The 18,128-nt window shown below is 30.9% G+C and overlaps 1 protein-coding gene across 2 annotated transcripts in view; it reads left to right on the top strand.

Annotated features, from left to right (window-relative positions):
* SI (sucrase-isomaltase) overlaps positions 1–18,128 on the top strand; it is a 159,608-nt gene that overhangs the window by 110,835 nt on the left and 30,645 nt on the right. For both annotated transcript variants that reach the window (XM_086674659.1, XM_086674658.1), the window contains 11 exons: positions 12–182; positions 2,427–2,582; positions 4,033–4,239; positions 6,156–6,310; positions 7,969–8,137; positions 9,630–9,726; positions 9,870–9,982; positions 10,300–10,425; positions 12,002–12,130; positions 12,858–12,968; positions 14,895–14,957. In XM_086674659.1, coding sequence (XP_086530785.1) covers positions 12–182; positions 2,427–2,582; positions 4,033–4,239; positions 6,156–6,310; positions 7,969–8,137; positions 9,630–9,726; positions 9,870–9,982; positions 10,300–10,425; positions 12,002–12,130; positions 12,858–12,968; positions 14,895–14,957 — 1,497 coding nt within the window. The remainder of the gene's footprint in view (positions 1–11; positions 183–2,426; positions 2,583–4,032; positions 4,240–6,155; positions 6,311–7,968; positions 8,138–9,629; positions 9,727–9,869; positions 9,983–10,299; positions 10,426–12,001; positions 12,131–12,857; positions 12,969–14,894; positions 14,958–18,128) is intronic.

Here is an 18,128-nt window from a genome sequence, read left to right as displayed (position 1 = left end):
CTTCTTTTCAGAACAAATTAGATATGATATGCACACATTCATCATACCAGGAAGGAAACACATTAGCATTTGAGACTATTAAAATCCTTGGGTTGATAGATCCTGTTATACAAGTCACAGTGGTGGAAGATAATCAGCCAATGAAAGCTCACTACAATTTTACTTATACAGCTTCCAACCAGGTAAATTAAATGTTTAAAAATATTTGAGCTATTACATATTCTCACCTTTAAGATAACCATTCAGTCTCTTGGTTTTGTGATTTTTTTTTCTTCACAACATTACTTTCTCTCTTTCCCTTTTGCTACCGATATTCCATTTTAGATCATTCAATTTATATTTAGATATCAACATTAAAGGGACTCTTTGCTCTACTTCTCTTTATTTCACTGTATCTTGGATATCACTTACGTATACCTTCATAATATTTTTTCATGCCATTTTCCTACCCTGAACTCTAACTTTCTAATCTGTTGCATACAGTAAAGTTTCTAAATGTTTTAGCTTTGCATTTAATACTCTTTAAGATATTGATTTATCTATAATAAATCACTCTCTATGCTTCTTCTTTCATGAATCCTCACTGTCCTTGATATATCTTGTAGCTTTTTCATCGAATTTTTGTTTACACTCTCCCCTTTAGGTGCAGTTGTAATTTTTGTCTGTCTTAAGATATATACTAGAGGGACACTAGCCTGGCTCAGTCAGTGGAGCATGTGACTCTTGATTTTGGAGTTGTAAGTTCGAGCCCCACATTGGATGTACATCTTAAGATGTATTCTAGACAGAGAAAGGGAGTCATAGGATGGGGCTAAAATTCTAGCCCTGTAATCTTTGCATTTAAGCATATCAAATTAATCCCTTTTTATCACAGCTTCCTCATCTGTAAAATGTAGTATTTGAATCATAATGTTGCTTTGGGTAGTCAAGTAGTGCATTTAAAATGTAGGCCATAATAACTTAAAACATCAAAGTGATTTTATTGGTATTTGTTTTTCCACCATTCATATAAATCTTAAATTATTGGTAATATCAGCATAAATTCTAAATTATTTGAGATAAAGAACATTTTCTTAGAGTAATTTCTTTCCTACTCTGGCCCAGAGTTTCTCACTTGGCCATTTTCATAAAAATATGTACTTGTTAATTATTTTTATTTAGTAAATATACTATAATTTATATATCCCTAAAACCATAAAAATTAATTAATATAAATTAAATAACACAAGCCTATTGAGAACTTTAAGACTCTAAGAAAGATTATTAAAACTCATTTTATTTGGGGGCACCTGAGTGGCTCAATTGGTTAAGCGTCGGACTTTGGCTCAGGTCATGATCTCGCGGTTTGTGGGTTCAAGTCCCCGTCGGACTCTGTGCTGACAGCTCATATCCTGGAGCCTGCTTCTGATTCTGTGTCTCCCTCTCTCTCTGCCCCTCCCCTGCTCATGCTCTGTCTCTCAAACATAAATAAACTTAAAAAAATTTTTTTTTAATAATTTTATTTGTTTTTTGCGATCTCAGTTTATATCTGTGTCTATATTTATGCTTATGGAAGATTTGCACGGACTTAATAGATACACCTTCCTAATTCTGCTGTACTTAGATTGATCCTTATGTGAATTTTCATTCATGCATGTAGAGTTATGAGGGTAAGTTGATATCATAAAGTAAGCTATGCAGATGGAAGTCTGGGATAAATTTTGCCAATATTATTCTCAAGGTATACAGACAATAAAAAAAAATAACTTGCAATATCCTAACAATAGAAACAATTATGTATTATTATATGTATGTATGTAATTATTCTCTTTTTTTTTCTTTTTTGCATCATGTCTTATGTCCCATCTAACTCATCCATCAAATATGTAAGCAGTTACTCAAATTAGAGACAGAATTGAAGAAATAAGTATTTCCCTCCTCTGACTCTGGGAGCCTCCATATCAACCTAAGTGGTTAACTTTTCCCACCCTTTTTCTTTCTTGAAGGAACTAACATTTATTTCATACCTAGTAATCCCCAGGAATTGTATTAGATGCTTTAAATTACATTTACCATTCAGTTTGTATAGCAATCCCTTTAGTAGGGTCCATCATCCCCATTTTACAAAGGGAGGAAATTGAGGATAATACAGGATAGACAATTTTCCCCAAGACTCATAAGCATTAAATGGCAGAATTGAGAATTGAATTCATTTAGCAATAATGCTTTTCATTAGTATTCTACCTCATAGTTCCTATTTTAAGTTTTCTAGCCCTTTCAATAGCACGACATGTTTTCTCCTTCTTTTCTTTTCCTTAAGGATTCTATTAAAAATAAGAATGATTTAATTTAAAGAATTGCTGTGGTTGCTACATTTTATAAATGTTAAGTATTTTTAAATTGTCCAGTGCCCACAAATATTCTTTAATGTTTCTTTGTCTTCAAAGAGTCTCTTAATTTATAGTCTCAAGTTTAACCTTGGAAGAAACTTTACCGTTCAATGGAGTCAAAAATTCTCAGAAAATGAAAGGTTTACTTGTTATCCAGATGCAGACATTGCAACTAGAGAAAAGTGTGAAGAACGTGGCTGTTTATGGGAAACGGTACTAAGAATTTTAATTATGATTCATAACATGACTTTTACATAAACATCTCAATGTAAACACTATGTATTATAATCTTAATTCTACAGCATATGAACTAAATTCATCTAGAGAGGCATTTGGAATTTGAAATTAGGACTTCTTATAGGCAATTTATTTTAATCTTAATTCTCCAAAGACATACTGTAGTAAATACGAGACTAAATGAATGTGTAAGTTGCTTTCCAGGCACTTTGGATAGTGTGCCTTGCTTTACTTAATAAAGTATGCCCATTTTACTTAATAAAATAGTACTCTATTTCTTGAACTCTTCTTAAGTGTTGGCTGTGGCTGACCAGCTTAATTGATTAAGATATTATGCCAGTAGGAGACAGGCTTTCAAAAGCATTGTCTCAAGTTATTAAAACTTCTCAAATTATTGGGTTGGTTGTAGCAGTTCCACTAGGGGTAATTTCTAGCCAGTTGTTTTGGTCATCCATTCAACAGAATGATGATTTGGTTAAACAAGACATGATTTATTTGTCTTTTACAAAAAAAGAGTCCCAGTCCTAATATACTGGCCTCCCAAGGTCATCAATGTCTCATATTTATCATTTATTTTTTTATCCTCAAGACTGTATTACGTCTTCTGCCATCATGTATGCATTCCAGGGCCAAAGGAGGGAGGGCTAAGGATATCTTATTTTAATCAGCTTATTCCCTTTTCTTTTAAGAGGATCTGGGGGGTCATATACAATTTCCTCAAAAGAGATAGAGATGCAGATGGGCATGTTGCTTCTCCCAGATGTATAATAATATAATTAATAAGAAAGATGGGAGAATGGACTATTGTAAGGTAACTAGCCCATCATGCCACAATTTACCATTGTTTTTCTTAGGTCCTAGCTTCCACCCTTATATAACAGTAGTAGCTTTGATCTTTGGCCACAGTCCCTATTCAAATACTGGTCAGTATGTAATTGACCTGTACAAGGACCAGTCATGAAATATGGAATGATACAGTTTCATTATAAGTAAAAGAAAAAAACCTTTAAGAACAGACCTTTCTGAGGATTGTTGTAGAGCCATCTTACACACAAAAGACAATAGTCAATATGAAGATTGAGAACAAGCATGGAATAAAAATTTATGAGTAATATACTTAATTTTTGCAAAGATCACAGAATCATTTTATTTTCTGTTGAAAAGCTATGACATTTGATCCTTTTCCTCTACTGGGTCTATCTTTAGAGTCAAAATATAAATTATTCTATTTATCATTTAGTATATAGTACTTATTTGGGTCGCATAATAGTTATTTTCTGCTGTGATTACAATTTAATTTTAGCATTAAAAAATAAAATTTACAAATTATACATCATGTGATTAAACATATCTACCTTATTGTTTTGAAGAGTCTAATATTATAATGCTTATGATTTCTGGCAATTAACCTGTATTGTGTTTTTAGCCTACCTTTAGATCCCAAGCACCTAGCTGTTACTTTCCTAGACAACACAACCCTTATTTAGTCAGTACAACTCAATATTCATCAATGGGTATAACAGCTGACCTCCAGCTGAATACTGCAAGTGCTCGAATAAAGCTACCTTCTGAACCCATCCCAACACTTCGTGTGGAAGTGAAATATCACAAAAATGATATGCTGCAATTTAAGGTATGTTTGATATAAACTATCCCAATGCAAGACTCATCTCTTAAGACAAGATATTCTGAATAGATTAGATACTTGCATTTTTAATGTAATATTAAGGACTATTAATTGAGTTGTAGACGTTTTGATTTTAAAAAAACAATTTCTTTTCCAATACAGCTTCTTATTTTTCCAAATTTGTGAATAATTAAACAAGTAGTGGTGATTTAAAAATTTCAAATTCTTGCTAAATACATATGTTACTTAGAATCAGATTATGACGATAGTCCCATTGGGATAAATAAAACAGAAAAAAAGAAACAAAATGGGATATTTACTATTTCCACTATTTTTAAACAGTGACCTGAATTTTCTGACCAATACAGTAAGACATTTAAAAAAAAGTCTTTCAACAGGTACACTTAGCAGTTTTTTTTTTTTTAATTGAAGTACAGCTGACACACAATGTTACATTTGTTTGAGGTGTATAAGATAGTGATTTGACAAATGCATACATTATGCTATGTTCACCATAAGTATAGCTACCATCTGTCACCATAGAACTTTATTACAGTACCATTGACTATGTTCCCTATGCTGCGCCTTTCATCCCTGTGATGTATTCATTCCGTAACTGGAAGCCTATATCTCCCACTCCTCTTCACCCACTTGCCCATGTCCCCACCCCTTCCCCTCTGGCAACTATCGGTTTGTTCTCATTAATTTTTGCTTAAGAGCTCCACAGGAATCCATTAAGAAAACTATTAAAAATGACAAGAAAATCAAAAAGACTAGATGTAAAATAATATCTCCAAAAAATGTTTTGGTGTATTCTGTTATTCACCATTTAGAAATTGAAATAAAGGCAAGTCCCAATGGCAAAATCAAATGAGAAAAACAATTAAAAAAAAAACACAAAGAATATATCAAAAATCATAGGAGTAAATTGACTTTATAAGAAAAAAATGTAAAAAGTATTGAGAGATTAAATAAATACATTAAAAAATAAAAAATCCTAATTAAGACTATTTTTTAAATTAATTTTCTTTAAGTTCATCTGGAAAAATAAACATATAATAATGGCAATGGTTAAAACTCAAAAAAAGAGGAGATGATGTAGAATTTGCAGAATTAAAACAGTATGAATTCGGAGTACCTGGGTGGCTCAGTTGGTTAAGTTTCTGACTCTTGATTTCATCTCAGGTCATGATTTCATGGTTTGTGATTTCAAACCCCATATTGGGCTCTGCGCTGACAGCATGGAGCCTGCTTGGGATTCTGTCTTCCTCTCTCTCTGCCCCACCCCTGCTTGCTCTCTATTTTTCTTTCAAACTTTAAAAAAATAAATGAATGAAATAAAAAATAAATGATTTTACTTTAACATAAAATAATATTAGAGTACACATTTTTGGTTAGAATATTAATTAGTACACTAATTCTGGAAAACAGATATCAAAGACCTTACAAATTTTAGTATAGTCTGTCTGACCTAACATTATAACTTCTAAGAAATCTACTGAGGAAATAAAGACATGAGTAAACAAATTACCATTACCATTCATTGTCCAATCAAACATGTGACCAAAAACATTGAAACAAATTCTGTGTCTAACCATGAAGTGGTAAATAATTTTGTGTAACCATATAAGAAAATATTTAACTCTAAACATTTGTTTTTGAATATTTCTCATAGTATGAAAAATGAATTATAAAACATTAAAAAGTGATAAAATGCAATTCATAATTTGATCCCATTACATATATATGTGTGTATGTAGATTTCTGTATAGATATATGGGCCATGGATGCAGAATTAAGAATTATATAAATAAGAATTCTAATATCTTGTTTCAGCAATTATTTAAGTCATATAATGATTATTTGCATGGTATTTCAGCAATATGAGCAAAACATTTATTTTCATTATTTCTCTGCAATAGATTTATGATCCCCAAAATAAGAGATATGAAGTTCCAGTACCTTTAAACATTCCAGCCATGCCAACAAGTACTTATGAAAATAGACTTTATGATGTTGAAATCAAGGAAAATCCTTTTGGCATCCAGATTCGAAGGAGAAGCACAGGAAGAGTTATGTAAGTGATTGAATTATTTGACATGAGGAATATTTTGATTGTAGAATGGAGGGGGTAAGATTATTTTCACTGTGCTAGAGTATCATCACATTAAAAAATAGTTTCAGTTCTATTAAGTAACTTGGCCTGTTTCAATATTAAAAAACCTTTTTTTTAATGTTTATTTGGGGAAGGGGCAGAGAGAGAAAGGGAGACAGAGGATCCGAAGCGGGCTGCCACTGACAGCAGGGAGCCTGATGCTGGGCTCAGACTCGTGAACCATGAGATCATGACTTGAGCTGAAGTCAAAGTTGGATGCATAACCCACTGAGTCACCCAGGCACCTGTTTTAACATTTTAAAACTAAATAATTATCACACTCGTGGGACTATCATTAAGATTTGGAAAATTTCATCTACATTTTGCATATGACTGATTTAATTATTATCACACTCATTCAACTAATCAGGTTGAAAACCAAAACCAAAGCTCCTCTTGAAAAGTATGAATGTTGTAAAATAAGTTAGGTGGAAATGTGTTTTGTAAATATTTATTTAGAAATTAATTGAAATTGAGGTTTATTAGTTCTGGAATCTGATAGAGTTAATACTATCTCTGCCAGGTATTGATGAAAAGAAATTATGATACATACATCTCTCTATATTTTATGAATGAATTATTTATGAATGAATAATTATATGAATTAACAAGTTTATGTAAAAACATTTTACTTTAGTAAAAATAAGAGGTTTGTAGACAAACCATAGTATACTAAAAGACAGTTTATGTATTTTAGCTTGCCTGTCATTTTTTAGAAGATGTTGTCAAGAATTGTCAGGCTGGATACAGATAATGAAGAAAAGTATGTCTGTACTGTTTTAAAAATTCTGTTGGTATGATAATATTTTTGTTTCAAAGGATAAGTGAAGTCATTTTGTAAAAAAGTTCTTGTACAATGGCATTATTTATTTTTATTTAGGAAACATTATTTTTAGTAAATACTTTTCCAAAATCATTAATATAGAAATTTAAATATGTCTCAAATTCTTTATAATTTTTATGTTTCTTTTTCCTGCCAACTTTTATCTCTTTTCTTCCACCTGTATGCTTTTACAAATGACTAGAAAGATGATACATTCTCTTTGATACATTTCTTTTTAAACAATAATTTTTATAAATACAAAATGAAATTTTGTATCGTATTTGTATTTTGTATTTGTATTTTGGAGAAATTACAGAGAGCTTGGAATTAAAATACCCATCATGCCTTAATAGTTTATTTTGATTTTGATTTCATTTTATTCTATATGTAGCAAAAGTTTACAGAGGACTTTCAGTTTCTAGGACATATATTACTTCTGGGTCATATATTATTTATAACTTTATATTAATTTTATTTTAAAAGAATTTATATCTAAAGATAAATGTATAATCATATTTTTCATATAGTTTATTTTATTAATAATGCTGAAAAAATGAAACCTATGTTAGATATTTTTTAACCTAGTCAAAAGATAAATGTATTGCGATAATTATTTTCATATTTGAGTACAGTATTTGAGTACAATAAGGCATATAGAGAAAAATATTATTTGTTTTCATATCACGTAAGAGTTACCATTATTATTTTTGATACTACTTTCGATATATTTATTGGATTTGAATTGTTTTCTTTTCAGTTGGGATTCTCACCTGCCTGGATTTGCTTTTAATAACCAGTTTATTCAAATATCTACTCGCCTGCCATCAGAATATATATATGGTTTTGGGGAAGTGGAACACAGAGCATTTAAGAGAGACCTGAACTGGCATACTTGGGGAATGTTCACAAGAGACCAACCCCCTGGTGTAGGTACCAGTATTTGACTACTCCATGAAGCAACTAAGACCATGGTTAGGACAGCCACTTCTCTGTAGGCCTAGACTCAGCATTAAAGTAATAACAAGGGGGCTGGAGATCTCTAGACCTGCTATAGAGATTTAAAATAAACAAACAAACAAACAAGCCACAATAAAGTACAGGTGAAAGCACAAGATTGGATAGATACCATCATTGATTACAGTGAAAAGGGAGGTTGTGACCCCATTCTTTACCTTCTTAATTGTATAGAAAGAATATTCAAACTCAGAATCCCCTGCCAGGTCTACTTTTACTCTAGCTTTTAGAAATAACTGACTAGGGTTCTCCTAGAATTTATTTATTTATTTATTTTTTACTGCTTAGATATTGATTTAATGGTAACTTTTTCCTTAATGATACCCAGCTATAGTTGTGTATGTTAGGCGGCCATACTGCTAGTTACATCTTTAGAAAATGCTTTTTTATGCTCATGTCACTTTTTACTACGTTTTGTCTTATTAATGGAATACATTTCATGAATATTTCATGCATTGCACAATTAATATTAACTATAATTATTCTAAGCATATCATAAAAAACAATTTTAATAAAAATACTAGCTCATTTCTATTTTTCACGTATGATGTGAATCTAAAGGATGTATTCCACATGAGATTATAAATGTGTATACTATTGCAACTACTTTTATTGTTAGGTGCTCAAGCAATTTTTATTTGTATCATAATAGTTCATGCCTAAGTTATGAAGGCTGTTTTTAATTTATATCGATTTGAAAGAATATGTTTTACAAAATATATTTCTTTAAAAACTATTCAACATTAGTATTGACATTAATAAGTTAATATAATCTTGATTCTCAATATATGAATTTACTTTCACATGCTAATTAATTAGTGGGATACATATGGGTCAAAGATGTCAGTTTGAATAGGGATCATCAACTTAAAAGTTTTGTGAGTTTTGATAAGTCATTTTATAACCCTGAGTATAGATTTTTTATTCAGGAAAGACCTAGGTAAAAATGAAAGTAAATGTTGCATACACTATTACATAAATGAGATATTATCATTTAAAATACTATCATATAATATTATATAAACTTAGATATCTTGTAATCATTTCTTAGAAATTTTATTTTTGAAAAAGAAGTGCCAATTTATAAATAAATTAAGACATATGATCTGTGGAAAGAAACCCAACTACACCAATACCAATTTTTTTATATCAATTAATGTATTTGTGCATGTTACAAATTTGTATATTCATTTGCATGCTCTGAAGCAGTACAGGTTTCAGTAATAAAGCAATTATTTTCTAAAGGAGATGTATTTATTTTAGTACGTATAGTTTTGTGTACAAAAAGGAACCTTTAAATTCTTATAGGCTCAATCTTATAATGAATTTAAATATTACCTTGACAAAATTCATATGCTATTGCTATTTAAGCACTATATATTATGTTTATTTTTCTTATTTTAGTATAAACTTAATTCCTATGGATTTCATCCATATTACATGGCTCTGGAAGATGAAGGCTATGCTCATGGAGTTCTCTTACTTAACAGCAATGGAATGGGTAAAACAATCATTTGTTGAATTTCTTACATTTTATGTGATTCTCCAATAATCTAATTAACATATATATATATATATATATATATATATCCACACATATATATATGTATATATATGTGTGTAATTATATTTTTTGATTTTCAGATGTTACTTTTCAGCCAACTCCTGCTCTAACTTACCGCATAATTGGAGGAATCTTGGATTTCTATATGTTTTTGGGTCCAACTCCGGAAGTTGCAACAAAACAATACCATGAAGTATGATTGTACATTTTTTTTAATGTTTATTTATTTTTGAGAGAGAGACAGAGTGTGAGTGGGGAGAGGCAGAGAGAGAGGGAGACACCAAATCTGAAGCAAGCTCCAGGCTCTGAGCTGTCAGAACAGAGCTCTGTGCAGGGTTTGAACCCACGAACTGTCAGATCATGACCTGAGCCGAAGTTGGACGCTTAACCAACTGAGCCACCCAGGCGCCCCAGTATGATTGTACATTTTGTAAAAACCACAAAGTTTTCTCTGTGATATATCGTAACCCTCTTAGTTCACAAATAACGTTGTTGTTTTTTTCCCCAAAGGTAATTGGCCGACCAGTCATGCCACCTTACTGGGCTTTGGGATTTCAATTATGTCGTTATGGGTACAGAAATACTTCAGAGGTTCAGCAAGTATATAACGATATGGTGGCCGCTCAGATCCCTTATGTATGTATATCAGTTTTTAAAATAATGTTAAGTGTGTCATCTATAAAAGCAAACAAATAAATATGTATACTTTAAAATTATTTTAAAAATAAATAAATAAATAAATAAATAAATAAATAAATAAATAAAATTATTTTAAGCATTTCTCAATAATAAATGCTTAGTTTTTCATAGTACCTAATGAATTGGTCATGAGATTTTTACAAAATGTGTTTTATTAGATTGATGAAGGAAAAGGGATAATAACATTCCTTTCCCCCCCCCTTCTTTCTAGTTCCATGATTGTGAGTTGTACTAAACAAGTGACTGTGCACTTGGTTTTCTCCAATAAACTTTGGGTGCCATAAGTAATCAGGTGTATTCCCCATATTTTCTTTATATGAGAATAAGAGTTCACAGAAACTTACTTCATCAACTGATGTGACAAATTACAGAGAAGAAAGTGGAGATAAAACTGAGTGATTTTTGCCCTGCAATAGGTGATAGTTGTGATGCTGGAACTTAGAATTTGAACACTTGCAAAATATCCTCTTCCCTCAATATTCAGGAAACTAAATATTACTGAGTATCTAGAAATAATACTCCCTGTGATTTTATTTTTTAGCAAGATTAAGGAATCCTAGGGGGTCCTTCTGGGAGCACTTCAACAGTGACATCTAGAATACTTGGTATATAAGAACTTAATCTAAGAAAAATGAAAAAGTCTCATTATAAGACATTGGTACATGCAGTAGAATCAAGTATATGGCTCCTGAATACATTATTACGAGGAAATTTAATGTATAGGTAGATGATATAAAAATATGCACATGGAGATTTTTTTATAAAAAGGGAGGTTTTCCATTATTTTGTGTACTATATCAGCCATACTTTTTATAACACCTAGAAGAAGAAATTGAATTAATGACTAGTAACAGAAAATAATTGACAAATTTGTTATTTTAGGTCTAAAGTGAAGATATCATGATAGAATCCAAGCATTTATTAGTTTAAACATGTTTGTACATATGTATTTGTAAGCAGTGTTTTGTTTATTTATGATTGGGCTATAATTCTAAAAATTATTTTGATAGATAATAAAAGAATCCTATAATTGACGGATTTAATAAATAATTATTTCTTCTCCTTTGGCAATATGAAAATTATTTGAAATTATCCCCTATTTGCTTTATGCTTCCAGAAAGGGAACAATGCTTTTTTCTGTATATAATGCACAAAATTCCAAACTGCCACTTAACACAATTTCATAGCCTCATAAATCTTTTACTCTTGTGTCTTTCTATTTTCTTTGAAAATTACATAACTAAGGATATGTCTTTCAGGTGAAAGACTCTTTAGAAATCAAAGTTGTTAAATGAATTGTTAACAAAACAGAACATTTATATAAACTTATTCATGGAATATTTTGCACCTTTAATACAGTAGTTTTATTTGTGTTACTTGATTAATTCTCTTTAGTATTACATGAAAAGGCATTTAAACTTTCATATTGGTATTAGTTTTATAACTATGATAGAAAGTGATGCATTGATTCCTGTGATTCTTACTGCACTACCACTATCTTCATATGTTTTAGGATGTTCAATACACAGACATTGATTACATGGAAAGACAACTAGACTTTACAATTGATGAAAACTTCCGTGATCTTCCTGAGTTTGTTGACAAAATAAGACAGGAGGGAATGAGATACATTATTATCCTGGTTAGTTTATGTTTTATATTTTATCTGGGTCTTATTATCTTGATATTATTAAGATTTCTCTTCTGGAATGATGTTGTGGGGGGTGTTTCAAAATAGAAAGACAATTACTTTAAACTCTACTCCCACATCTAATATTTTCTTCCTTTAACACTTTTATTTACATGGGCTGCTACCAGGCTATCTTCACATTTTGGTATATCCTTAGAGATCTAAGACTGAATCTGGAAGTCAAAGGCAAGCTGTCTTCTAATAATCATTGAAGCTACAAACTGGCCTCAATTTATAGAAGCTATCACAAAGTTGTGATGGATTTTCTATTTCTATACAATTCTAAAATCATTCTCTGGGATTGCTTCTTATGCTTGTCATGTTTAAAAATTTGGCTTCAAGTTAGTGATTCAGTGGGGAGAATATTTTATCAATATCTTACAGGAAGCAAGCTAGGCAGCCAGTAAACCCACTGGGAGGAATAAAAACAAAACAAAAAATGCTAGTAATATTTCTTGAAATCATAGCCAATACATTTTCAAAAGTCCTTAAAGTTTCCTTCTAAGGAATTTAGAACTAGCTGGAACACTGCAGTTTATACTGTCAGTCTGTCAATCAGTATATGTGAGAGCACAGTAAATGATAATGTAATCATGGAAAATTGTGTCTCATAACAGTGACCCAAGTGGCTGTACTTTTATTCCAGAGTTACCTGGTTTGTATTTCATTTTAATATTAGGATCCAGCCATTTCGGGAAATGAAACAAAGCCTTACCCTGCATTTGACAGAGGACAGGAGAAAGATGTTTTTGTCAAATGGCCTAACACCAATGATATTTGTTGGGCAAAGGTATGGAATTGATATCTTGAAATAAAATAAGTATAAAACTGTTATTTCATTGAAAATTTCTATTGAGTAGAGAAAACTGTTAAAGACTTATTCAGAAGGAGAGATATATACTACAGAATGTAATGATTTAGTAGCTAATAATTAAAGTAATATGTACTCTAAGTTCGACCCAAATTATTAGAAACAGAAAGAATTTATATTGCTCATATATCTAAATACTATTTGTTTCATCTTTATATTGTCTTTTATTGCATTTCTTAGAATGCCTTGTGTTTTATTATAAAATTATTAAGAAGATGGTTGTTCATTATTCTACACTGCAAGTCATTTAAATGTTTGTACTTCTTTCATTAATAAAAGAGGCAATGTTTTTAAAAGCTATACTTATATTCCTGACTTGACTAAGGAATATAATTTACTGTATTTCACTTAAACAATAATATTCAGACCTGGGTATATTAATATATTATAGAAAAATCCTGATTGACTTATATATAAAAGAGTAAACAAAAATCCATTCATCATAACTAAAATGAAAAGGAAAAATACAAACAAAATTCCATAATATGGGACATAATGAAATGCAGTATGGAATTCTTTTCTCTCTTGGACCAAAAATATCACATTAGTGAAAGAAGTGCTGAAATTCCAACATGGCCTGTAGATTTCTAGGTTTTGATGATTGTACAGAGGTTATAAATATGTTAACATTAGGAGAAACAAAGTGAGGATATAGAAAAACTCTGGGTATAATTTTTGCAGCTTTTCTGTAAATCTGAAAATATTTCAAAATAATGAGATAAAATAGAAAAATCCTACGATAAACTTAATGAGAAGTCATAACATTTTAAGAAACATACAAGTATAGAGTATAGCAGATTAGCCATAGAAACGGGTTTTTTCCTTCCTACCTTCTTCTCAGTTTATATGTCTATACATTTTCTCAGATTTCTATCTTCTGTTCCATTCCTTAAAAGAACTACTCACTATCAGTAACTAATCCCTTGTAGGTAATTAGTCCTTGGGGATTATCTATATTTTTTTAAATGAGACTTTCTGAAAGAGAAAGAGAGCTTTCAGCATGATTAAATTTGGACTCTGTTTTGTGTGTTTGTGGTTGGGGTAGAGGAAAACATTGGTAGATGGTGAAGCAGGGATGGGGGTAAGGGTTTGGAAGGGGAGAGAGAGAAGAGGATATAGTACTAACTGTGAAAACTAAGAAGATACTTGCCTCAACATGGCATTATCCATTAGTTCTTCAATTCCTTTTAAATAAAAATATATTTATATGTAATACTGGAATAATTGTAGAAACAGTTTTAATATACATTAAATTGAATTTAGTATATGCCTTTATATTATTTCTTGACTAGAACCTTTGGTTATATGCATTGTTTTTATTTAAAAAAATGTTTAATGTTTATCTATTTTTGAGAGAGAATGAGAGAGACAGAGTGTGAAGGGGGAGGGGCAAAGAGTGAGGGGGAGACACAGAATCCGAAGCAGGCTCCAGGCTCTGAGCTGTCAGCACAGAGTCTGACGCGGGATTCAAACCCATGAACTGTGAGATCCTGACCTGAGCCAAAGTCGGATGCTTAACCTGCTGAGCCACCCAGGTGTCCCCCTTTTTTAAATTTTTTTTTGATGTTTCATATGCATTGTTTTTAAAACCACTACCTTTTACAAAGGTGGGTATTCTTTTTCCTATTTGCCATATTAAAGAGGAAATTAATATAGCAGTTAGGAATAGTTTGCAAATAATACATTTCCAAAACACAAACTGAAAAAAACAATTAAAGGAATTACTGAATTGGGGAACTTGAGTATACAATATGCCTCCAGAACTCTATTATACTTTATTTACAGCATGGTCATACCATACTGAATTTATTTTGAACTATTTTCCCATTTCTTCCTTCTCTGTAGGTTTGGCCAGATTTGCCCAATGTAACAATAGACGAAAATCTAACTGAAGATGAAGCTGTTAATGTAAGTTTTACAATGGTTGAGTACATAAGTAAAAGCACTTGGATTTAATGATCAATTTGACCAATAATTCAATTTGAGTATTTTCTTTAAAAAAGAAGATTGATTGTTTTTAAATTCTCTGTACAAGACCATATTTAAATCATATGGTAGTTCTATTTTTAATTTTTTGAGGAATCTCCATACTGTTTTCCTTAGTGGCTGTACCACTTTGCATTCCTACCAGTAGTGCACAAGGATTCCAGTTTCTCCATATCCTTTCCCAAACTTGTTGTCTTTGTTTTTTGAATAATAGCCATTCTAACATGTGTGAGGTGATATCTCATTATAGCTTTTATATTTCCTTGAGGATAAGTGAATTTGAGTATCTTTCCATCTACCTGTTGGCCATTTGCATGTGTTCTTTAGAGAAATGTGTATTCAAGCCTTTGCCCATTTTTTAAGAAGTTGTTTGGGTTACTTTTTTTCTTTTCCTTTTTCTTTTCTTTTTTTTTTTTTCCTATTGAGTCATAGGATTTCTTATATACTTTGGAGATTCACACTTTATCTGATATATAGCATTTAAATATTTTCTCTCATTCTGAACGTTGCCTTTTCACTTTGTGGTTCCTTTGCTGTGCAAAAACTTTTTGGTTTGATGTATTCATGTGTTTACTTTTGCTTTTGTTGCCTGTATTTTTGACATCATATCCATAATATCTTTGCTATGGCCAATGTCATGAAACTTTTTCCCTTTGTTTTCTATTAGAAGTTTCTCAGTTTCATGTGTTACATTTAAGTCTTTACTCCATTTTGTGCTGATTTTATAAGATAAGGGTCCAATTTCATTCTTTTGCATATGTGTATATCCAGTTTTCCCAGCACCATTTGTTGAAGAGACTGTCCTTTCTTCACACTTTTGGCATTCTTGTCAGTGATCAGTTTACTATATATGTATGGATTGATTTCTATACTCTCTGTTCTGTGCCATTAGCCCGTGTGTCTATTGTGCTGGTATCATTCTATTTTAATTACTGTGGGTTTGGAGTATATTTTGAACTCAGGAAATGTGATGCCTCCAGTTTTGTTCTACTTTATCAAGATTATTTTGGCTATTCAGGGTATTTGTATTTCCAAATGAATTGTAGAATTTTTTTTTCTATTTCTATGGAAGGTGTCATTGGTATTTTGATATAGATTGCATTGAATCTATAGATTGCTTTGGGTAGTACAGACATTTTCACAATATTAATTCTTCCAATCCATGAACATGGGATTTATTTCTGTTTGTTTGTGTCTTCTTCAATATCTTTCACCAATGTGTTGTAGTTTTCAATGCACAAGTGTTCCACCTCCTTAGTTAATTTTATTCCTAAGTGTTTTATTCATTTTATTGCTGTTGTAAATTGGATTATTTTCCCAATTATCTTTTCTGATAGTTAATTGTTAGTGTATACAATGCAACTGATTTTTCCATGTTGATTTTACATCTGGCAACTTTATTTGTTTATTAGTTCTGTGTGTGTGTTATGTGTGTGTGTGCGCACACCTGTGTGAAAAACTCAGGTCTTTTTGAATGAGCATGATATTAGCTGGGTATGTTTAATATATGATCTTTATTATGTTGAGATATTTTATTCTATTCTTAGTTTTTTTAGAGTTTTTATCATGAAAGGGTGTTGACTTTTGCCAACTTTTTCTGCATTGTTTGTTCATGTGATTTTTTTATCCTCTTTGTGTTAATGTGGTATACCACATTAATTGATTTTCATATATTGAACTATCCTTATATAACTGGGATAAATTCCACTTTTTCATGGTGTATCACTTTTTAAAATATACTGCTGCATGTAGTTCTGTAGTATTTTATTGGGGATGTTTGCATCTGTATTCATGAGGGGTATTATTGTGTAGTTTTTCTTTTTCTTGTGGTATATTTGACTTTTTTATGAGGTTATGTGGACCTTTTAAAATGAATTTGGAAGTATTCTCTCCACTTCAGTTTTTTGGGGATAAATTTGGAAGGATTGGCATTAATTCTTCCTGAAATGTTTGATCCACTTCTCTAGTGTAGTCATTTGGTCCTGTACTCCTTTTTTTAGGAGGTTTTTTTTTACTACTGATTCAATCTCCTTATAGGTAATTGGTCTTTTCAGATTTCTGTTTCATCATGATTCAGTTTTACTAGGTTGTAGGATTCTAGGAATTTATCCAATTTTTTCTATGTTATCCTGTTTGTTGCTGTGTTTCTATAGTATCAGTTATAATGTTTGATCTTCCATATCTGATTTTACTTATTTGACTTTTCTCTCTTTTTTTTTCTTAGTCTAGATAACAATTTGTCAATTTTGTATGTGCTGTCTACAAAAAACGTAGTTTAGATTTAAGGACACACATAGGGATATGAAAGGATATGAAAAAAGATACTCTATATAAATGGCAACCAAAAGAGAGCAAGGGTGGCTATACTTATATCAGAAAAAAATACACTTTAAGTCAAAAACTGTCACGGGATACCAAAAAGACAGTATTAGTTATAACAGGTTCAATTCATCAAGAAGATATGACAATTATAAATATATATGCACCCAACATCAGAGCAGATGACTATGTAAACCAACATTGACAGAACTGAGGGAAAAGTACACAGTAATACAATAACAGTAGGAGACTTTAATACTTCTCCTTCAATAATGGATAGAACAAGCAGACAGAAAATCAACAAAGAAACAGTGAGCTTAAAAACAACACTATATATAGACCATATGGACTTAACAGACACTTACGGAACCTTCTACCCAACTGTAGCAGAACATTCTATCCAGTAGCACATAGAATGTTGGCCAGGATATATCCCATGTTAAATTGCAAAACAAATCTTAACAAATTTAAAACTGTTGAAATCATAACAAGTTTGTTTTTTGGCCACGGTGAAATGAAACTAAAATCAATATCAAAAGGAAAATTAGAAAATTCACAAATATGTGCAAATTGAACAACACACTTTTGAATAATGAGTGGGTCAAAGAAGAAATCAAAAGAGAAATTAGAAAATATTTTGAGGCAAACAAAAATGAATATCCAACACACTAAAACTTATGGGATGCAGCAAAAATAGTACTAAGAGAGATGTTTATAATGATAAACACCAACATTATAAAAGAAGAAGGATATCAAATAAATAACCTAATTTTA

The sequence above is a fragment of the Puma concolor genome, chromosome C2, assembly GCF_028749965.1.
Source record: "Puma concolor isolate L17-30 chromosome C2, mPumCon1.1.hap2, whole genome shotgun sequence".
Classification (NCBI taxonomy): domain Eukaryota; kingdom Metazoa; phylum Chordata; class Mammalia; order Carnivora; family Felidae; genus Puma; species Puma concolor.
The sequence above is the reverse complement of the archived record's forward strand: the minus strand, read 5'-3'. Positions and strand labels throughout refer to the sequence as shown.